Raw genomic sequence first — 22,315 nt, 5'->3', positions numbered from 1 at the left:
AGCAGATTTGTGTGTGAGTATATAACTAGTACCTCTGTTCATTATGTATTTCCATAAATTTAAGATGGTATCAGAATTATTTTAGAGAGCTTCTGGAGAAGCCTTTGAAAATGAAACTGCTTCACAGAGCTTTTACCTTTCTATTTGAGCTATTCCTTTCATGGAATCCCTGCTGAAAAGTACCAGGGGTTTATTCTGATTCTGTGAGAATACTTTAAAATAAGAATTTTAATACCAGCTCCTTGAATTTTTCTATAGTGTTAGAAGGAGTATCCCTGAAAGCATTTATGTAACTATGATGCTTAATTGACAGTAAAACAGTAAAAAATATATTAAGTAATAGAAGTGAATATCTATGAAGTCAGTGTAAATACCAGATTACCCCTGGAGATTTGATATGCCTTCCCTCACCTTTTAAAAATTGTTTATTCTTGGGAAAGAAATTTGGGACAATGAAAGCAGCATAAGAGAAATGTTTATAAAACCTTTTGTTGTAAAAAAGTCATTTGGCTTTTTCAGCTATAAAGACAATTTCAATGATGAAGACAGAATCTCACATGTGTAGAGAGCTTGCCAGTTACACATTATATAGAAGGGTAAATCATAAAATGTAGTAAAAACTAAAATTTAATAGTATGAACTTACTACATTAAAATGCAGTAAGAACTACATTTTATTAGTTGGTGACTTTCTTCAATATATGAGACTCGTATGATTTTAAAACTCTATCATGTCATGGTCAACATCTTTTTAAAAATTAAAAATTTGTTTGAAATATTTGTCATGATGTGTAGATAGTATTTGCTCTTTCTATCATGGGATAGTCCAAAGCTCCTTATAATAGGTCTGTAAATTTGCTGATAGTCATAGTACTTTAAAACTTAATTATTTGATACCAGTTACCACATTTTATTTCGAAACAAGGAATACTGGAGAAGAAAGAAACCTATTTCAGAAGGGAAAGCAAGGCTTTGGGACCTGGCCTTCTCAGTGGCCTTCCCACCTGGCAGTGGTCTTTATTTCCAGAATATCCTAGTCAGAATCACTGTAGATTCATCATCAAACATTAGTCATTAAGTCTTATAAAAAGGGGGAATCTTTGAAATAAGTTGCCTGTTTTATTATACAAATAAGGAAATATGTCCTAAGATTTATTTAATGATTAGCTCAATACTAACACCTGATGGAGGAAGGGTATCTTATCCAGGTGTGTCTTCTGACCTTAAGTTTATTGATGCATATAGTTTTGTAAGTGTATTAGTGCTCACTGTTTAGTCTGTAAGAAAAAGTATTTTTTGTGATTTAAATATAGGAGAATTACAGGTTTTACTGATGAACACACATATTTGATAGAGGTAGGTGATATGATTCCTGAATATATAAAAATTCAAGTTTCTAAGTGTATTACAAGATGCTACTACAGGTGTCTGTGATTGATTTCTGTTTAAACTTTTTTGTTAGTAAGGAAGGAATCATTTATTTTAGTTTATAATAATAGAGAATAAAAATATTTGTTATTTAAATATTCAGACCTATTGGAAACATTGTCAACCAAAGCTTTAAGTGACATAAATAATTTATGAATTACCTGGAAAACTGTAGGTTGACTGCTGCAGTTTTTATGCTTTTTGTGTGTATGAGATTCACCAGCCAGTTTAAGTACGCATTAATGTCCTTAAGTATTTGCGTAAAGACTTCAGGGCTTGCCAAAATGAGTGTCAGCATACTGTAAAGTGCTTACAAATCCATGGAATCACTTCTTTGAATTTTATGATAGGAATAATGCATTTTAAAACACCTAATCAACAAAACAAACAAGCAAAATAGTGACAATTTCCAGAGGGTAGCTGGGTAGGGGATAAGGGGGAAAGAAGACAAAGGGTCAAGTCAAGGAACTTGTGTAAGGGACCCATGGGCAAAAACTGGGCTAGGGAGTAGGATTGGATTGTTTCTTAACATCTACCTCTTAAAATCAACTACAACAAAAATGTATCAAGGCTGTCTTAGGAATGAGAATTTATGAAAGAATCAACTAAAGGATGTTCTATGGAAAAGAGTGTTGGGAGTGGATAGAATGGTATACTTACTTTGGGAATCACACCTACCTGGATGTGACCTTGAGTTTTAGTTACCATGAGCAACTTTTTTTTAATAGAACTTTGTTTAAATTTTAGAGGACTATACAATCAAAATTAATATAATGAAGGAAAAAAGAATTATGAAAGATTTTTCTTAATCTTTTTACACAGTATATTTATAACCTTTAAAATTTAAAATTGTGTCAAAATATGTGGAACAATATTTGTGTATATATTTTTAATGTGAATATATTTGTTACTACTGAATTTCTTTTCTTTTCTTTTTTTTTTTTTTTTTATCAATGTATGGTTGCTTCTCGTGCCTTCCCTGCTGGGAACTGGCCTGCAACCCAGGCATGTGCCCTGACTGGGAATCGAACCGTGATCGTGATCCTTTAGTTCACAGGCCCGTGCTCAATTCACTGGGCTACACCAGCCAGGGCCCTACTGAATATTTTTGTATCCTGCTTTTAAATGGTGTGATATCAAGAATATGCCCAAACCAAAATGAGTCTTCCCTTCTCTAAAATATATGTCATCATATATTTTTTCTTTTTAAAAAATTTTTATTTTTAAATTATTTTTTTGTTGTTCAATTACAGTTGTCTGCTTTTATCCCTCACTACTTCCTCCACCCCAGTCATCCCCACCTTCCTCCCGTTTTCACCGCCCCCCTTAGTTTTGTTCATGTGTCCTTTATAGTTCCTGAAAACCCTTCCTCCCTTTCCCCACATTATTCCCTCCCACCTCCCCTCTGGTTACTGTCAGTTGTTCTTAATTTTAATGTCTCTGGTTATTTTTGCTTGTTTGCTTGTTTGTTGATTAGGTTCTAGTTGAAGGTGAGATCATATGGTATTTGTCTTTCACCACCTGGCTTATTTCACTCAGCATAATGCGTTCCAGTTCATCCATACTGTCACAAAGGGTAGGAAGGGACCTACCCTTTCTTTCTTTGTGCTGTGTAGTATTCCATTGTGTAAATGTACCATAGTTTTTTGATCCATTCATTTACTAATGGGCACTCAGGTTGCTTCCAGCACATTACTGTTATAAATTGTGCTACTATGAACATTGGGGTGCATAGGTTCTTTTGTATTGGTGATTCAGGGTTCTTAGGACATAATCCCAGCAGTAGAATTGCCTTGTCATCATATATTTTTCAAAACCTTGTTTTTAATGACTGTCGGAGGACCTGAGGGAGCAGTTTCCCTACCTGAATAAAAGCTACTCAATCACCATGATGCCACTGGCTCCATCGCCACAGCTACCCTGGATGGTGGGACAGATTCCCACCTGCCTGTCATCTCTGGGACAGGTTCCAACTGCCTGTCCCAGATAAACAAATATTTCAATCCAGTAGTTCTCAAAGCATGAGGTTTCCAAGATGATTTTAGGGAGTCTGCAAAATCAAATCTTAATGTTTCTCTTTGAGGCTAGATTTTCTTCATAAACATTAACCAAACAGCATTATCATAATGATCTGAATGAAATAGCAGGTATGAGAGTTCATCTATTTTCTATTAAGTCAGACATTTAAAAAATTGTAAAAATATAGAAGCAGTGCCATTCTCACAAATGTGAGTATAAGGTGTATTTTGGATAGTAACAGTTACTTTTCATAAAAATGTTATGTCAACATATATGGATTTATTGTTATTTTTGAATGAATAAACATATTTTTAATGTCTTGATTTTAATTTCTAATATGGTAAATACTGATAGCTGTAACCCACATAACTGTTCTTTGGGGCTCTCACAATAATTTTTAAGTGGTGAAGGGGTCCTGTGACAAGAAAGTTTGAGGATTTCTCTTTCAGCCTATGGATGAACTGTAATTTATTGAACTATTCTACTATTGTTGGGTGTTTGGGTGGTTTCTTACTTTTTACTATTATACAATAAATAAGGCTGAAGTAAACATCTCTTCTAAAATTATGGCATAAAGTTTCTGTTTCTTAGGGTAAATATATAGAAATAAAAATACTAGTTTAAAGAATAAGAACTTTTAAAAAGGTTCTTGATATAGATTGCTTTCTAGAGAGACTTGACTCATTTTTGCTTTCATCAGTTTTGAGCAGTCAGTATCCCTTAAACTAGATAGTATGAAATAGTACTATTTTAGAAAAAATTTGTGATAATTATAATACCAGCTTTCATTTATCAAGCCCTTATTTTGTGCCAGATACTGTGCTGATAATCTAGCATGGATTATCTCATTTAATCTGCATTCTTATTTCATGAGATAATAATCTTTTGCTTTTTGAGAAAATAACCTTGGAGAAGTGGTGTTTTTGCTTTTTGTTTTTTTCCTTAGACAGTTAATAGTGGAACCAAGATTCACATCCAGGATTCTAATTCCAAAGCCTATATTATGAACACTAATTTATTCTTAGATTAAGCTTTATTTACCACATCAGGCTACATACCTTTATCCACTTTATGTTGCATTATTTCAGCACATTACTAGACTTTTCTCATTTCTGAAATGATAGAACTTCCTAAGAACTTTATTCTTAGGGTGCTCTTGATAAATCCCTTATAAGTCTAACTTTCTCTCTCTCTTCACTCTCACTTCAACTCTTTCTTTTTACCCAGACTATGACTGAGACATTATGGGATGCTGAGTTTATATACTTAAACTGAAAGACTTGATTCCTTTTTAGTATACAAACTTGCTTACGCTCAACTCTTGATACTGTTGATTTGTGTTTGCAAAACTGTTTTAACGAAATGTGTGGTCAGATAAATTTGGAAAATGCTACACATTGACTTCCTTTGTCAAACTACATATCAGCATATTTGAGACTTTAAAAAGTATTTCTGCAAAGAACCCAAGACCCTTTTTAAAGGTAGTTGAATAGCATTTCACAAACATACATGACTACGGAACCCTCACTGTGCATCATTACCACAGGTTAGTCTGTATCAGTAGCACATTTTCTTTTCTGTGAAACATTCTCTCTCCTGGTTCTTTAAGAATTTAGGCATATTAACTAATTTAATTATTGCTGTTTTTTTATTTTAGTTCTTTGAGTTCCAAGAGAGAATAAATAATATGAACTTAATATTTGTTATAAAAATGAATAGTTGATTGTCAGTGTAAATGTGGTATACTTCATAAGTGGATTCTTGGATTTATTTTCAAGAGACATGGAATCCCATTTAAGCTTCATTTCTCCTTATAGGTAACAGTTTAATGTTTTTTTCTCCATTATTCTTGTCTCTGTTTTTAACAGCTATTTTTAAATGCTAACAATAAGGTGGCAGACAAGAACGAGAAAGACCTTGCCAACAAATTACTGACAGAAATAAATGAGGACCAGGTATCTACAAAGCCTGCATCTTGTTTCAGCTGAAGTCCAAAATCAGTCAGTGGGAGCAACTGTTCCTGTACTTTTCTTCTTTTGTCTTAAACACACAAACATTATCTAATTCTAATCTTCATAAAATATTTTTAAGATATATTAAAACTATTTTAGCAATAATTAAATATTGCTAAAAGTAATTTTAATTATTTTATTTGAAAGATGAATAGATTAAAATTTTGGTGGTTGAGATAAATGATCAACAGTATTTCATTTGTGTCTGTGTGCATTCTTTCCAGTGTGAGGAAGATATAAAGTACAGGAACGGGATCCCAGTATCAGTGCTGTCCACCTGGTGGTGATTTCATAATTTTGGGGCTTCTTTTCCTAAGCATTGTGGTGTATTGGGACGTCAGGGCTTTGTGAATATGTATGGTCACTTTTAATATCTTGATTCTTTGCTTCTTGATTTCAAATAATGATTGTAATTCAGTGGACAACCTGAATCTTGGAGGAAGGGAAGAAGATGCTGAACCCTTTGAGTCTTAATTTAGAATAAAACTTAACTTTTTTTTCTAAATATTCAACTCTATATGGGGATAGGTAGAAATATATAATTTGTTGCTTTTTGTAATAAATAGGTCATTTAGTTTGGATAGACCACCTACAGAATTGCTTTGTTTTTTTCTTTCCAAAAATGTTTGTTTTCACATTTTGATAAGCTTACATGATGTCCTAATTCACATTATCTTGATGTTCAGGTTTATAAATAGAGCTGTGGTATAGAAAGAGACATGGTAATCAGTTTTCTATTCTTGATGTGCAACATCAATTTTCAGAGTACTGTTTTAGATATCTCTAAGTATTAGTCCCTTTTAAGGCACTCCTATAGATTCATAAAATAGTTATAATAGGCTTCTTCTTAGAGTTTATGTTAGTATTTCTAATTTTAGGTTCTGTGATGCCTAGTCCTCTTAAAGTCTAGGAAAGATCTTATTTGTATGAAATTCTGTACACAGAATGTTTAATGCATATTGTTTGTTACTTATGTGATGCTTATATAATGTTTAATAAACAAAGAACATGAACAGAAGCCAAGATATCAATTTAAATAACTTGCCTGAAAGTGGTAGCTGCTTGGCTTAAAATAACAAAGATCAAATCAGTTCCCTTTTATTCAAATCTTTTTTAGTGGGAAGGGAAGAAAATCCTATTTTTGGAGTGACTACCTTTAAGTCATAGTAATATATTCCCAAAAGCCAGTTTTTGGGACTATTTTTACAACTTTCTTGTCTTTATGCTACAGTTTCATGGTTGACTAAGCTTAATGATATGAGTCATGTTCAGTTTTTTCAGTATTGTTGAGGTTATGTATTTTTTTGTTTTTATTTTTGCTATAAATGAAGTGACCTGAAATTTAACCTTTTTTTTTATGTTGAAGATTAAACAAAAACTGGCAAAACTGTTTACCTTTTTTTACTACTTTTAGCATTAAAGGTTACCTTCTCAAAAACATGACATTGCTCATAGATGCATCTTTCATTTTCTGCTTTAAATTCTGCATATTATATAAAAATAGATACACTTTATTATTTGGAAGTGTGATTAATTGATTGGTATATGCACATATACCATTTCAGGGTTTGAAAACTAAGTAGCCAAGACTATTTTAGACATTATATATGCTTAATAAAATATTAAGCTAGGATGTTCATGTGTATTTTTAAGGAAAATAAAAAATAGAATTTCCAATGATAGACCTCCCTCCCTTCCTCTTGAGATGGTCCATTAAAAAAAAAAAGCATGAATTAAGCTTGGTGTTTTGTGGTTTTCTTTTCCCCCAAATTTTAATGTAATGAGTGAATGTAACCATATCCTTCTTGACATGTGGCTTATTTTCTGTCAAGTAGGTAACTTTCCTTGCAGGTTGTAGTGTTTCAGAAATCCATTTCATTGGAAGAGGAATGTATTGCATGTTAAGTAATTATTTCTTCAGGTTTTCAGAAACAGAGGTTTCCTAACTAACAAATCTCGATTACTTTTGGTAATTTCTTGTTTTTTTCCTCCTCTGGTAGGCATTTCAGGGACATTTGGATTGTTTGGCTGTATCAACCATTCAGGCTTTGACAGCAGTAATGAACAAATCTCCAGCTGCTAAGGTGAAACATATATCCCCAATCTCCAAAATGTTATTTTAGATATACAGTCATATCTCAGTACCCATCGGCTTCAGAACTCATCAAACCCTGAGCTCGTCACATTTTGACAGGAAAAAAATGTTTCAGCGCTTACTACTTGCTCAGGACTACTAGAGCATCACACTTATTAGAACTTATATGAGCCACAACACTGCCCTGCAAGAGAAAATGCTTCATCATTAGGTACTCGTCAGTTTTGGCACTCCTTGTGAGTTGTGGAACAAATTAATGATGAGTGCCAAGGTACCACTGTACCAGTTTTTATTATGTAATTCCCAAAGTCATGTACGAAAATGTATAATGCATATGGTTTCATGCCTAAAATGAAATACTATATTTTGCCATGTATAATGTGTACCTTTTTGCCCAAATTTTTGTGGGAAAAATAAGGATGCACTTTATACATGGGAAGTACCTGAAATAGGTTGTATCTGTTCTTGTGTTTTGTAATTATTTGTTACATAAAATTTCTTGTATCATAATATATGTTCAAAAATAAATACTAAAATTCCTTTATAATACAAAAAACAAGGATCTAAATATAAATAAATAAATAATTGAATTAAAAATTAGAATAAAAGTTTTTTTCCTGAAAATTTGGGCCAAAAATGTGGGTGCTTATTATACACAGCAAAATATGATAGTTCACAAAATATCTTAGTATAGGAATCATTTTTCTGATTATTTTAAAGACTGATGCCTGTGGACACTGCTTTGGGATTAAGACATTGATGACTAAACTGCAGGCCAGTACAGATTTACAGTAGGGGCATCCAACCTTTTGGAGTCTCTGGGCCACACTGGAAGAAGAAGAGTTGTCTTGGGCCACACACTGAATACACAAACACTAAGGAAAACTGATGAGCAAAAAAAAGGCCTGTGCATAATTTTCATGATATCCACCACCACAGACAAGCAAAAAAGTCCTCCCATAATAACCCTAATTATGCAGCAGCCCCTTCAATAATGTTTTAAAATTGTTGAGCAGGTCCCAAAGTTTGTGATTACTAGTACAGAGAATGTTCATATCTCAGTAATGAAACTTAGTATGAAACTTAGTAATAAATCTAATGTTTTAAGTAAATTTATGACTTGGGTTTGGGCCTCATTCATAGCCGTCCTGCCTGGGTTGCATATGGCCTGCAGGCCACAGGTTAAACACCCTGACAGTAAACACTTGGGAAGAGACCACTGGTGTTGAAATGATTATTTTAAGTGATTCTATGATAGTGTGTTTAGAGAATTAAATTTTATATCCTAGTTTTTCTTCATTAGTAAAATAATCAGTCTTTCACTATGTGGTTGGTTTATGACTGCTGAGAACATGAACATTTTTCATATGTCAACAGCTCTACCAGTTTGGGACTTGTTTTTTCATTTGGCCATGGAAATTCTGCTTCTTTGTTTGTAGTCACCTTCAGGATTTTCTTTCCCTTTTCTTTCTTTCGCAACCACTGGCTCTTTCTTGCTGTCCACTTATGCTGATTTTGGGCTAGTAGTTTCCTCATTGAGTAGTTTTGGGGGTTAGTGAGAACATCTGTATAAAGTGATAAGCATAGTGCCAGGCACATGGTAAATGCTTAAAATACTACTACTATTGTTAACATTTACCTTTTTATCCATCACCTTTAATATGTTTCATGCCTTAATTACCTTTCTGGTACCGGAAATGAATGAATTCCTCCTTGCTTCCTAAGCCAAGCCATTAGTTTTATTCCACTCTTTGTTGATTTTTCTTAGGAAATGAACTTTTGCCCTGTGTTGTTGCTTCATATAACTCTTGGTTGGATTTCTGTTAAATAGGCTTTTACAATTGTTTACAGGCTGGCTTGAGAATCTATTTAATCATTTAAAACAGTTTCTATAAAGATAAAGATCATTTTAAGTTCTAAGTAATTTGGCTTCTGTAGTAATGCAGTATAAGGGATTGCTTATACTGTATTAGGAAATTCAAACCTAAAATGGTGTTCAAAGCTTTTTGCAGCATCAGTTTTTTATAGTGTATAATGCCTTGCATGGTTAAAAATTTAAAAATACTATTTAAATGAAAAGATCATTTAAAATATACCTTTTGAAAAGATTTTTTCCTACTCTTTGTTCATAGTCAACTAGTTCCCTTTCTCAGAGACAACCAGTCTTACTCATCTTGTTTAAATCTTTTAATTTTTACGATGAGTGTGTATAGTTCTGCCTCCTTTACTGAACCAGTTAACTGTTGCTCGGTTTTTTGGTTGTCTTCATATTTTACGTATTGGTTTTGTGTCTCACTATTTCAAAAATATGTGATTAGATCTTACTAAGGTGATCTTTGTGCTCTAGCTAGTTCAGACCATTTAGATACAAAGAGTCAAAAGAAAATTACCCAGGTTTTTTTTCTTTCTTTTTTTGTCACTACTCAAAATTGCCAGGACTCATTAGTCCTTTGAGGCTGCTCTCTGATTCCTGTTATTCCCATATTTTCCTTATTTTTTCTCCATTTTTGTTTTAGTTTAATGTAATACTGCTATAATTATAAATCAAAGAAAGTAAAGTGTCATGTTACCTAACCTGTAAAATAATTTTATAATATGCAACTATTGCTAATTTCATTTATTATATATTTTAGTAGATTATTATAAATTATATTTTAGAATGTATATGGAGTTCATTTTAAGATGAAGATACGTGGTTTGAGAAAACAGAAATGTTGAGTTTATAATCCTTAACGTTAATTAGCTTAAATGGATGTTATACAACATTTAAAAATATTTTCCAGCAAATCTGGTCTTTGAAAATGTGCTTTGATATGTTGATTTTCTCTCCCTTAGGAAGTATTTAAAGAAAGAATTGGTTATACACATATGTTTGAAGTATTAAAATCCCTGGGTCAGCCGTCACTGGAACTACTTAAAGAACTTATGAATATGGTGAGGTTTTTTAGCTTTGTTAGAAGTTGTGTTATTTCTCTATAAAAATGGTAACTAACTTTTTATCTCTTACGTTGCTTTACAGGCTGTAGAGGGTGACCACACTTCAGTTGGAATTTTGGGCATTAGTAATGTCCAGCCTCTCTTACTTCTTATCCAGTGGCTTCCTGAGCTAGAATCCCAAGACCTACAGATCTTCATCTCTGATTGGCTGAAAAGAATTTGTTGTATTAATAGGCAGAGTCGAACCACTTGTGTCAATGCAAACATGGGAATTAGAATCATCGAAACTCTTGATTCCCATCCTGCACTCCATCGAACTTGTGCTGAGAACCTGATTGCTCTCCATGGTTCCTTGGGGAGTCAGTCAGTGAGCTCAGAAGAAATCCGTCGACTACTAAGATTGCTAAGAGTGGATGAATCTGAGTGTTTTCACCCTTATACTACTCCTGTGACTCGAGCAATCCTGACAATGGCTCGAAAACAGAGTCTAGAGAGTGCACTGCAGTATTTCAACTTGTCACATAGTATGGCAGGAATTTCTGTGCCTTCCATACAGAAATGGCCAGGATCTGCCTTTTCCTTCAGTGCTTGGTTTTGCTTAGATCAGGATCAGTTGGCGCTTGGCAATGCTAACAAAGGAGGAAAAAGAAAACAGTTGTACAGGTACTGGTACAAGTTATAAAATACAAGTGAATACTGTCATCGGGTATATGCTGTGATTCTTAAAAAGGAAAAAGCTTTTCCAAGCATTTAGTTTTTACTTTATGTATTTTCATTTTTATTTCTCAGGTAACTGTAATGAAAGTAGCAGCAGTCCTTTCCCCCACGGTGGTATATAAATTGTTGAGCTCAAAAGCAGAAATGCAGCTCAGGAATCTAGTTTTCAAATGTACAAGTTATACGCACAGTTTAATTATAGATGCTTTGTTGCTTTCATAATAATTGTGTATCTCAAATATTTTGCTAGTTCTGAGTTTAGTTTGGAAACAAGTCCCATCTTAAAAATATTATAAAAATGGAGAACAAAGGAATAATAAACTTGAAATTGAATCTGTCCCACGGAAGGTGCTATATAATTATGTGAAGGATCAGAAAACCTATATATATACATCCAAAATTAGTTACTTCAGTAGGTTTTAATATACCTTTGATTGTTAAGACCTTTATTCATCTTTTTTGAATCTGAGGCAAATTTTTAAGATTTGAAAATGTATATGTTTACTATAGTTTACTAATGGAATTCCACTTGTAAGACTACCTTTTATAATTAACTCTTAATGCCCAAAAAGGATTTAAAAATCATCTCTGATCCAAAGTCGGACTGATGTGTGGCAATAGAATGTAAGCCACAATGTCTTAGATGAAAATATTCATGATGACCTTTATTATGGTTTTGTATGCTTCAGATAAACTGAATAACTGACTTCAAAAGTTGTGATAATATGTATTTTTGTTAGCTTTTTTACAGGAAGTGGCATGGGTTTTGAAGCTTTTATTACCCATTCAGGTATGTTGGTTGTGGCAGTGTGCACGAAAAGAGAATATGCAACAGTTATGCTTCCTGACCACAGTTTCTGTGATTCTCTCTGGGTAAGGCTTTAGGGCATCACATTTAACTTTTTGATTCTTTCCTTTAACAAGCACTCATTTGCCCTGACTGGTGTAGCTCCATTGTTTGGGCACCATCTCACAAAGGGAATGGTTACCGATTTGATTCCTGGTCGGGGCACATGCTTGGATTGCACGTTTGGTGCCAGGTTGGAATATGTACTATAAAAGACAACCAGTTGATGTTTCTTTCTCACATCTATACCTCTTTCCATCTCTTTCTCCCTCCCTTCTTCTCTCTCTCAAAAAAAAAATCTTAAAAAGAAATAAAAACCACACCTTTGTTGCATGTATATCAGTTGTTAAGATTACTTTCTTAACAACTTTTAAGTATGTTTTTTTGAGTAGATTAATTTTCACTTTGTATTCATGTGGAAGTTTATCTATAAGGAGGTTAATGCCATTTATCATTATTATTGTAAATTTAGTAGTAATCATTTTTCTACTAAAAATTAAAATATTTCTTTCAAGTGTTCTAAAATTAAATTTGACTTGGAATGAGAACATAAATTGTTAAAAACTTCATTTCTGTTGCTTATCTTAAAATATGAAATGGTTCTCATTAGAAAAAAATTGGTTCTAAAAACTACTCACAGACTTGGAAAATATACTGTGTTACAGTTACGTGTAGATTTTCTAGAATAGTCATGTTTTCATAGTACTACAAAAAATGTTACTTGAAGATCATTTTACTCAACATTTAGTTATGCTTAATGTGCGCTTTTCACACAAACTAGTTATAGAGTAATATCCTGAAAACGTTCCAAGAACTTAATATGATTTTTCTCCTTTCAAACATGTCTTACTTTGCCAGCACAACATAACCATTGTTCATATGCCTGGAAAAAGGCCCTTTGGGCAGAGTCTTGTCTACATCTACGACAATGGGCAGCAGAAGGCCTCTGCCCCGCTCCGGTTTCCTGCCATGAATGAAGTGAGCACAGCTAAGTTACTGTTCATAGGATCAGTTCATTGAGAACTTTTGAAAAATTTTAGTTTAGTGTAGAAAGTTCTCCTTGTTCTAAGTACGTGGCTATAAGTTTTAATTTTTCTCTACACTAAGATACAGTAAGTTAATATTTAATTCAGTTAGCCTGTCATCATTATTTGAAGTCAGACAACATGTAATAAAGAAAAACAATTCAAAGAAGAAACAAATGTAATTAAAAGCTTAGAAGAAAAGACTTAAAACAGCCAAATGGAAACCAAAGAAATTGAATAAAGCAGAGCAAAGGATCATTTAATAAACTCACCAAGTATAGGAACAGTTATAAATCATTATGGTGGACTCGTTTCCTTCTCCATTGAAGTTGAAACAGCAATGAAGAAACTTTAAATCTTTACATTGTATTATAGTTAGGTATAAGATATGATTTATTTTCTAGGGTGATTCTTAAAGAACATTAGTGTAAAAGTTCTTTCAGAGTATTTGGATGATTTTGAAAGGACCTTTTGTGAAGGTAAAAGGATGGATTAGATTACTTCCCTCATTTTAGATTCTGGTATTTCTTGTCGATATTTATGTCAATGACCATTTCAGGATAACCTATAATTAGCATTATTATACTGATGTTTAATTCTCTGTTTATAATTTTGAAGGGGAGAAGGACTTTTCTCTATTGTAGAATATAGTAAAGTTTTTAAAACACTTTTTTGTTACTATACACTCATTAGAAATTTAAACTTTGAAAAAGGATATGAGTTATAAAAGTAATGTATCCAAGTCAGGTAGGCCAAAGGTAACATCCGTAATGTGAGCTTAAGTGTGCACATGCACATATGTATCATCTGGCAGATGTACTTAAGTTTATGAACTGTTTCATTTTAAATGCGATGATAGAAATTTAATTAAACTTGTGTGATTTGTTTTGTTTGTTTCTTAATTTTTAGCCTTTTATTTCATGCTGCATTGGTTCAGCTGGGCAAAGAACCACCACTCCACCGCCATCCCAAATCCCAGATCCACCTTTTTCTTCTCCCATTACCCCTCATCGGACATCCTTTGGTGGAATTCTGTCATCAGCCTCCTGGGGAGGAACAATTGAAAAATCAAAATCAGTTACCAAATTGATATCAGCAGGAACCCAGGACAGTGAGTGGGGGTGTCCCACATCTCTGGAGGGCCAACTAGGGTCTGTTATCATCTTCTATGAAGCACTACAACCTCCCCAGGTGAAGGCGTTATATTTAGCAGGTGAGTATATTTACATTCATATTGTTTAATTAAACTTAGTGTGTTTTTTTGTTGCCTAAACCTGAAAAGTGTATTTTTTTTTTTAAATTCTCATCTGAGGGCAGACATGCTTATTGAGTTTTAGAAGGAGGGGAAGAGAGGGAGAGAAACATTGATTGGTTTTCTCTTGTACCTGCCCCGATTGGGTACTAAACCTGCAACCTAGGCATGTGCCTTGACTGGGAATTGAACCCGAAACCTTCTGGTTTATGGGACGACACTCCAACTAACTGACTACACTGGCCTGGGCTGAAGAGTATATTTATTTTAGTTGAAACTTAAAGGGAAAAAAACCCCCATCACATACCATACTTTTTCCCCTCTTGGTATTATTGAGATGTTACTGATATATATGTATGTTTAAAGTATACGAAACGAAGATTTTTAATATATATATATATCAAAATGATTGCCATAATAGTTAACATCTCTATCCCCTCACGTAATTACCATTTTAATATGTGTTAATAATATTTAAGATCTTTATTTTTTCCTTTTTATTGTTTATTGGGGTGACCAGTGACACCAGTGACACTGGTCACCCCAACAACAAAATTATAACAGGGTTCGGGCATATGATTCCACAACACATCATCCGTACACTGTATTGTGTATTCACCACCCCAAGACAAGTCTCTTTCCATCACCATTTATCCCCCCATACCTTCCTCCACCTCTCAAAGATCTACTTTCTTAACAACTTTTAAGTATGTTATACAGTATTATTAATTATAGTACACCATACTCTTTTTGATAGGCTAAATAGAGCAGAATTTTGGAAAATATTTCAAATGTCATCCATAAAACTGTGTACTATTTGTTTGTTAGGACTGCCATAACAAAATACCACACATTGCATGGCTTAAATACTATTTTATTATAATTGTGGAAGGTAGAATTTCAAGATCAGTTTTCTGTCAGGCTTGATTTCAGGTGAGGCCTCCATTCCTGGCTGGTAGGTGACTGCCTTCTAGGCTATGTGCTCACATGGAGTCTCCTCTCTGTATATGTGCAGAGAGTATCTGTGGTGTCTTGTCCTCCTATAAGTGTCCCTGTTGGATTAGGGTCTGACCCTCAGGATATCAGTTAATCATAATTACCTCTTTAAAGACCTTATCTCCAAATACAGTTATTTGGGGATCATACCTTCAACATATGAATTGTGTGGGTACATAATTCAGTCCATAATGTTTTTGAGAGATTTTAATAAAATGAAACACAATATAAGTCTGCCTTCATAAGAAATTACATGATTGGTTCTAAAATCGTGAGTTTTCAAAACTTGTCATTTTTATAATTCATGTGTTAATATAGCTGAAGAATTCATGAAGACAGTAGAATTATGAGTCATTAGATAAAATTATGAGCTGTTCTTATTTTGGCTTTTTCTTTCAGCTGTGATTTAAAATGTGCACAGATTAGTATTGGATCATAATTATTTTTAAAATTATATCTATTTTTCATAGATTATTCAGGAGTTAAGCCTTTAAGTAGTCATGTATATTAACTGAAGAATTGCTTATTATTTGTCAAAATTCCTTTTTTAGATTACATGGGAGCTTTGAGATAAATGAGAATGTCCAAACTTTCAAAGTTTAGAATCTTTTCATTACTTTTAAACTCACCAAAATATTTGAAGTTGAGCTTTAGAATCCAAAAAATTCCAAATTAATAAATAATTTAGTGTAATCATCACATCTGTGTAGTTTGGATTTTGTTCTTACAGTTGTTTCTACTTATAAGTCTACTCTTATAAATAATAATTATTTGTTATATAGTGCTCATAATGACTGTTTTAATGGCTGCATATTTGGATTCATAATTTATAATTTACTTGTTTATAATATTTAATATTTTTATTTCTATTTATTTACTTCTTAATTGTTGTTCAATTACAGTTGTCTGCATTTTCTCCTCACCACTCCCTGCCAGCCCAGCCAAATCCACTTCCCTCCCTTGCTTCCACCCTCCCCCTTGGTTTTGTCTGTGTGTCCTTTATAGTAGTTCCTGAAAACCCTTCTCCCCACAGTTCCCCCCCCTTCTGGCTGTTGTTAGATTGTTCTTAATTTCATTGTTTCTGGTTATATTTTGTTTGCTTTTTTCTTTTGTTGATTATGTTCCTGTTAAAGGTGAGATCATATGGTATTTGTCCCTCACCACCTGGCTTATTTCACTTAGCATCATGTTTTCCAGTTCCTTACGTGCTTTCACAAAGGGTAGGAGCTCCTTCTTTCTTTCTGCTGCATAGAATTCCGTTGTGTAAATGTACCGTAGTTTTTTGATCCATTCATTTACTGATGGGCACCTAGGTTGCTTCCAGCACTTGGCTATTGTAAATTGTGCTGCTATGAACATAGGCAGGAAAATCTTAGATATTTCACAGAGCTGTATTTTCACTGATATGTCCCCTAGAGCAAGAGATATAAAGGAAAGAATAAAAAATAGGATCTAATCAAAATAAAAAACTTCTGCACAGCTAAAGAAAACAGTATTAAAATAAAAAGAGAACCAACCATATGGGAAACATATTTGCCAGTGATACCTCAGACAAGGGTTTAATCTCCAAAATATAATATTTAATATTGATGTAAACTTTAAATATTAAATATGATGAACCGTTGTACTTATTTTTTTCTTATTTTGATAGATTTATTTATGGTAAATTTTCAGGATGAATATTTAAAGTGATGAATATTTTTTTGGCTTTCAAAATATGTTACCCAATCAGCTTCCCAAAGGGATATATCAATCGACAGTCCCTACCAGTAATACATAAGTATACCAGGTTCATCACAGCCTCATTAAGGTGGAATGGTGAATACTATTTCCTCCATTTTTGATGTAAAATTGAACCAGTTTTAATTGTATTTCTTTGATTTTTTTTGTAAAGTCAAGAATTTTTTCCTATTCATTTTTATCTCATTTCTGTGATATAATCATTGATTATATTGCTATTTTGTCATATAAATTTTAATTGGTTTACATTAAATAAGTTAATAGATAAACTTTGTTATATTTAATATTTTATTAATTTCCTTTTTGTAGTAGAGATTGATTCATCCTGCCAACTTTTTCAGGCTTTGGATGAATTGGAAGTGTTATAAAAATAAAGTACATTTTGGCTAGTGTGTTTTAACTGTGTTAGGAGCTTCAAAGAGCTCAATTTTGAATTTTGTTCCAATTACATAGAACCAAAGAGGCTGTGTCTATTCACTGATATGTGTGTATGTATATAAATAATTTTCAGGTCCAAACTGTTTAAGCCCTTGGAAATTTCAAGAGTCTGACCTGGCTGACCTGCCTGGAAACGTCCTTCTTCACTACACTGCAAAGGTCGGAGTAAATGCATGGATTGTTCATTTAGTTGCAACTCTGCTATCAATGAAGTAGAATTCCTTTTTAAATTTTGTCATTTCAGTGGGTAATTGAGAAGGAAGGGTTTGAATTATGTTTAAAATTATTACTTTTTGAAGGAAGCAGAAAAGCATTAAAAATAAAGGTGTGCCTCAACTCTGGTTCAAATGCGATCATTAGTCATCCCAACAGTATGAATGGCAACAGCTGTAGTAGGAGTTTCTACTAATGAATTGACTTCAGTTAATGAAACAGTTTAAAAGTTTTACTCCTACTTTTGGGGGAGGAGAGAGAAAACAATTTGCTCAACATTTGCTTTGTAACTTTTAAAATATGTTAGTCTGAAAAAAAAACATTTACTTAGAAAGAGAAAAAGAAACCTATGCTTGGTCCTTTTCCCTTGGACAAAAAGGTCAGCAAGGACTGAGCGAAAGAAGATCAAAGGTAGAACTGGAAAGAAGAAAAGGGAGAAGAAGCATAAACAAACTTTATCAATTGCTTTCATTGTATTCAGTTTGACATTGACATAGAAAATGCTTTTGCTGCGTGAGATTATACATTGTAGATTTTTTTTTTAGTTTAGCCTGCTAGTGTATGGCCATAATTTCTTACATCGAATACTCATTTGTTAAATCTAGTCTAATAAAATTTACTTATTACTTGGTATTTTCCCCTAACTTTTTATTTTGATTAATTTCAAATGTAGAGAGAAGTTGAAAGAATGGTAAGGCGGAATCTTATATACTGTTCACCTAAATTTCCCAGTTACCACATTTTGCCACAGTTTTCTTTGTCAGTCTGTCTCAAATCATTTGTGAAAGCAGATTGACATACCTATAAAAACACTTTAATCCTGACTTTTCCCTACACATAATCATTATCCTATCTAAAAAAATCAATAATTCAAATACTATATAACCCATATTCAAATTTTCCCAGTTTTCCTTAAAATACTTGCTTAGTCTTTTAATAATTTAACTCTGGAGGCCCTGGGTGGGTGGCTCAGTTCGTTGGAGCATCGTCCCATACACCAAAAAGGGTTGCAGGTTTGACTCTGATCAGGGCACATGTGTAGGCTTCAGGTTGGGTCCCTGATTGAGGCACATACAGGAGGCAACTGATTGATGTGTCTGTCTGTTTCTTTCTCACCACCCCTCCCACTGCCTCCCTCCATCCTCCCTTCCTCTCTCTCTAAAATCAATGAACATGCCCTTGGGTGAGGATTTTAAAAAATTACTTTAAAAAGTTTAACCTTGGATCTGTCAGGTTCATGAGTTGCATTGGTTATAGTGTCTCTGAGTCTCTTATTTTTTTTGTTTCCCTTTTAACTTTTTTCCAAAGATACATGTTTGTTTACCAAACTAGATTTAAGTTTTTTCTTGTCAGAGGCTATATCTTATACTTATTTTCATTACAACTATCTAGTATAGATAGGAAATAATTAGACTTAATCTCACCTAATGTATTTGGTATATTATATATCTAGGTATGTGAAGGCTAAGTGTGTTTTTTTGATATTATAGTTGCCATATTTTTTAAGTGATTTTTAAGAATTAAAGGTTGAATTTTTACCATTGGAAATAAAATTTCCGACATACTAAAAATATAGTCACTATTCTTTTTTGAAACCAAAACATTTTAAGTATATGCAGTAAAACCGTTTATTGATGGAATGTTTCTCGCATATGGTGATATGGCATGCTACATGGATTTTCTGGTTACATGAGTCTGGGGGGATGCATTTTGTATATCCCTCTTGGAGAGTAAAATTATGCTTGAAAATTCTGCTGTAAAAAAACTAATTTACTTTTGTTTTATCCTCCCTTTGCACCAGTTATTTGAACAGAGAACACATTTTGTATTTTATCTCAGTAATAAATGCTAGTTTGGGAAAAGCTGCTATAGAAGATTCTTGACGGTCAACAGTTTGTTATTTGTTATTTTTGTATTCATTTTTAGGAGGTGTTTAGCCATCTGTTTGCTTAAAATTTGAGTGTCTACTCTGTGCCAAGAATTGTCTGAACTTCTAGGATACAAAGATGAATCAGTTAAAGCCCGTGGCCTTATCAGAAGCTTAAAATGTAAAGTTACGTTAATGTGTAAAAAAATTAAGGGCAGTGTAATTTTATGAGCATTTTTCTGTTTAGCTACCTCTTGTTAGATGTTTATAACATTATGCTCTATGCTAAATGCTTTATATGTATTGTCTCATTTAATCTTCACAAAAGTTCTGAGGGGGCTCGTGGTATCTATCTTTTCTAAGCTCTAGTTTTTCTGAGACTGAGTAAAGATAAGTAACTTGCCTCACCTCATAATTCTAGTGAATGGCCAGCTGGTTTAATTCATATCCTTATCCATTATATAATATGTCTGTGTTGGAATTACATACAAAATACAGTGCAGGTACAAAGGAACAATGGTTTGTTTTTCCAGGAGGTTAGATATCATAGAAAACTTGGTTTGACTTGTGTTTTTAAACACAAACTTGAGGAGGGATGTGGAAGTCACAGCAAGCGGCACGTACAAAGGCATAGAACGTAAAACTGTGTTCTGCATGTATTTGAGTATAATGCACGAAGCAGGAAGAGGCGACGGCAGAAAATGAAATTAGAGGGCAGGTAGAGGCCAGATCGTGGCAAACCTGTACTAGGCTAAATAGTAGGCATCGGGTAGGATTTTTAAGCAGAAGTGTAATTCAAAGTTTGCTTTGAGAAGAAGGTCTCATGTTGCAATGTGGAAATCAACTTGGAGGTATGGGAGACTGGAGGCAGTCATATAATTATGAAATTAGGTCATAGGTACACAGGTACTGAAAGTAAGGTAGTAACGGGAGAAAGACATTTCTGTCTCTGACAGAAATACAGTTTACACTGAGTTAATGTAAAGTCAGTTTACATTTGTCTCACTAAAGCAGTTTTTCTCAGCTGCCTTAAGAGGGAGGCAGTAGCTGCATCATCTGTGTTGACATTTGTAGGTTTCTTTTTTGAGTAGGGATTAGATTCGAGGATGCTTCATTACTTGAAAATTCACAGATTGAATATGAAGTTACGTGCTTTAGAAACCTTTATGGAAGTTGACAAATTACTTCAACACTTTCTAGAGTTTCAGACTAAGCTCCTAATCTGAATACAACTAGAATCAGTCAGTACAATGAGGGAAAATAGTATTTTATGCATGTGGTTGGATTTTCATATTGTAATATATTGTTCTGTGATTTTTATATCATCCTTCAGTCACACTTGAGAAAAAAAAAACCTCAGCCAAGAGAAACATCGATGTGGTAGAAAAACATCAATCGGTTATCTCCCGTGTGTGCCCTGATTGGGAATCAAACATGCAGCCTTTTGGTGTACAGGGCAGTGTTCCAGCCACCTAAGCCACCCAGCCAGAGCTTTAGTCCACTTTTTTATGGACCATGAAATTGTGCCTAGGGAAGTACTAATGGGAATAAACCATTGAATTTTTTTTAAGTCAAGAAAATCTCCTTGTATACATTGGTTTATAAAAGAGGAAAAATTTAAAACTATGTGGTTGGTGAATGGTTCTAGCAGCAGTTAAATTATCAGGTAATAAGCAACAGTGACCTGCATTTGATGAATGAGTACTTTAGAATCTAGCCCTTGATTCTTTTAAGAAATAATTAGAGAATACTAATACTAAACTTAATATTGTAGGCATCTTATTAACTATGCTATATACTTTTTTAAATTATGGTGAAATGTTCTATCTGTAATTAATGTTTTGTCTTTATTGCGCCTAGCTGTTTAACTTGTTTTTTTCCTTTGGTTTTTTATTTTTATTCTTAGGCCTGCAAAAATTCAATCTGTCTTGATTTATCTACTAACTGTTTGCATGGAAGGTTAACAGGAAACAAAGTAGTAAACTGGGATATTAAGGTATGTTAATGATAAATGGCAGGCAATGCATTATGTAAGTTTACTGATCCTTTACAATGGTTTATCTTTTGAGCACCATCAGGTCTGAATAATGTCACCATTAAAAAGTTTGCAGGCAAGATATACAGTTTGAAGGATGAACAAATAAGTAGTGAAAGACTGATTTGCCAGAAATTTACTTTTTAAACATGCTATCAGCTTAACAATTTTTAGGAGAAAAATACAAGGGGGGAACCAAAAAACTCCCAGACAAAGTGGAATTATCTTCTAGAGGTCAGAGCCCTTGTAGCTTGGGTCTCCACACCACATGAGTGTTCTAAGAACCCATCTGTATCAGTGTACCAGCTGGTATTGTTGTGAGAGGCTGCATTTGGCTTCAGTGAATTTATTTTGAATACTCTTTCAATACATTTGTACATTTCATGATATGTTATTTACAAGTGCACCTTCCCACACCATACTGAGTGTTCAGGAGTTTTTGACCAAAAATGGAGTGACTTCTGTGCCGTGCCTCCCTATTCACCCTACCTCCTCACCCCTAGGGACTTTTTTATGTGTCCCCAATGAAAATCCTCAGAGGGAAACATTTTGCTGATGTGGAAGAGGTGAAACAAAAAACATCAGAAGCACCAAAAGGCATCAAAATCAATGAGTTCAAACACTGTTTTGAGCAGTGGAAAAAAAGTTTTGATATTTCAGGTGGAGAGTAGTTTGAAGGTGACTGAGTTTAAACA

The 22,315-nt window shown here is 33.5% G+C and overlaps 1 protein-coding gene across 7 annotated transcripts in view; it reads left to right on the top strand.

Annotated features, from left to right (window-relative positions):
• Nucleotides 1-22,315, top strand: part of NBEAL1 (neurobeachin like 1) — a 165,340-nt gene that overhangs the window by 53,283 nt on the left and 89,742 nt on the right. For 5 of the 7 annotated variants that reach the window (XM_053658795.1, XM_053658824.1, XM_053658724.1 and 2 more), the window contains exons 11-19: nucleotides 5,315-5,401; nucleotides 7,459-7,542; nucleotides 10,389-10,487; nucleotides 10,573-11,153; nucleotides 11,948-12,080; nucleotides 12,913-13,032; nucleotides 13,989-14,292; nucleotides 17,579-17,664; nucleotides 21,492-21,581. In XM_053658795.1, the coding sequence (XP_053514770.1) occupies nucleotides 5,315-5,401; nucleotides 7,459-7,542; nucleotides 10,389-10,487; nucleotides 10,573-11,153; nucleotides 11,948-12,080; nucleotides 12,913-13,032; nucleotides 13,989-14,292; nucleotides 17,579-17,664; nucleotides 21,492-21,581 (1,584 nt within the window). The remainder of the gene's footprint in view (nucleotides 1-5,314; nucleotides 5,402-7,458; nucleotides 7,543-10,388; nucleotides 10,488-10,572; nucleotides 11,154-11,947; nucleotides 12,081-12,912; nucleotides 13,033-13,988; nucleotides 14,293-17,578; nucleotides 17,665-21,491; nucleotides 21,582-22,315) is intronic. The other 2 variants (XM_053658892.1, XM_053658853.1) reach the window with 1 other exon arrangement.

The sequence above is a fragment of the Artibeus jamaicensis genome, unplaced genomic scaffold (genome assembly GCF_021234435.1).
Source record: "Artibeus jamaicensis isolate MK-2021 breed Jamaican fruit bat unplaced genomic scaffold, CSHL_Jam_final contig_1015, whole genome shotgun sequence".
Classification (NCBI taxonomy): Eukaryota; Metazoa; Chordata; class Mammalia; order Chiroptera; family Phyllostomidae; genus Artibeus; species Artibeus jamaicensis.
The sequence above is the reverse complement of the archived record's forward strand: the minus strand, read 5'-3'. Positions and strand labels throughout refer to the sequence as shown.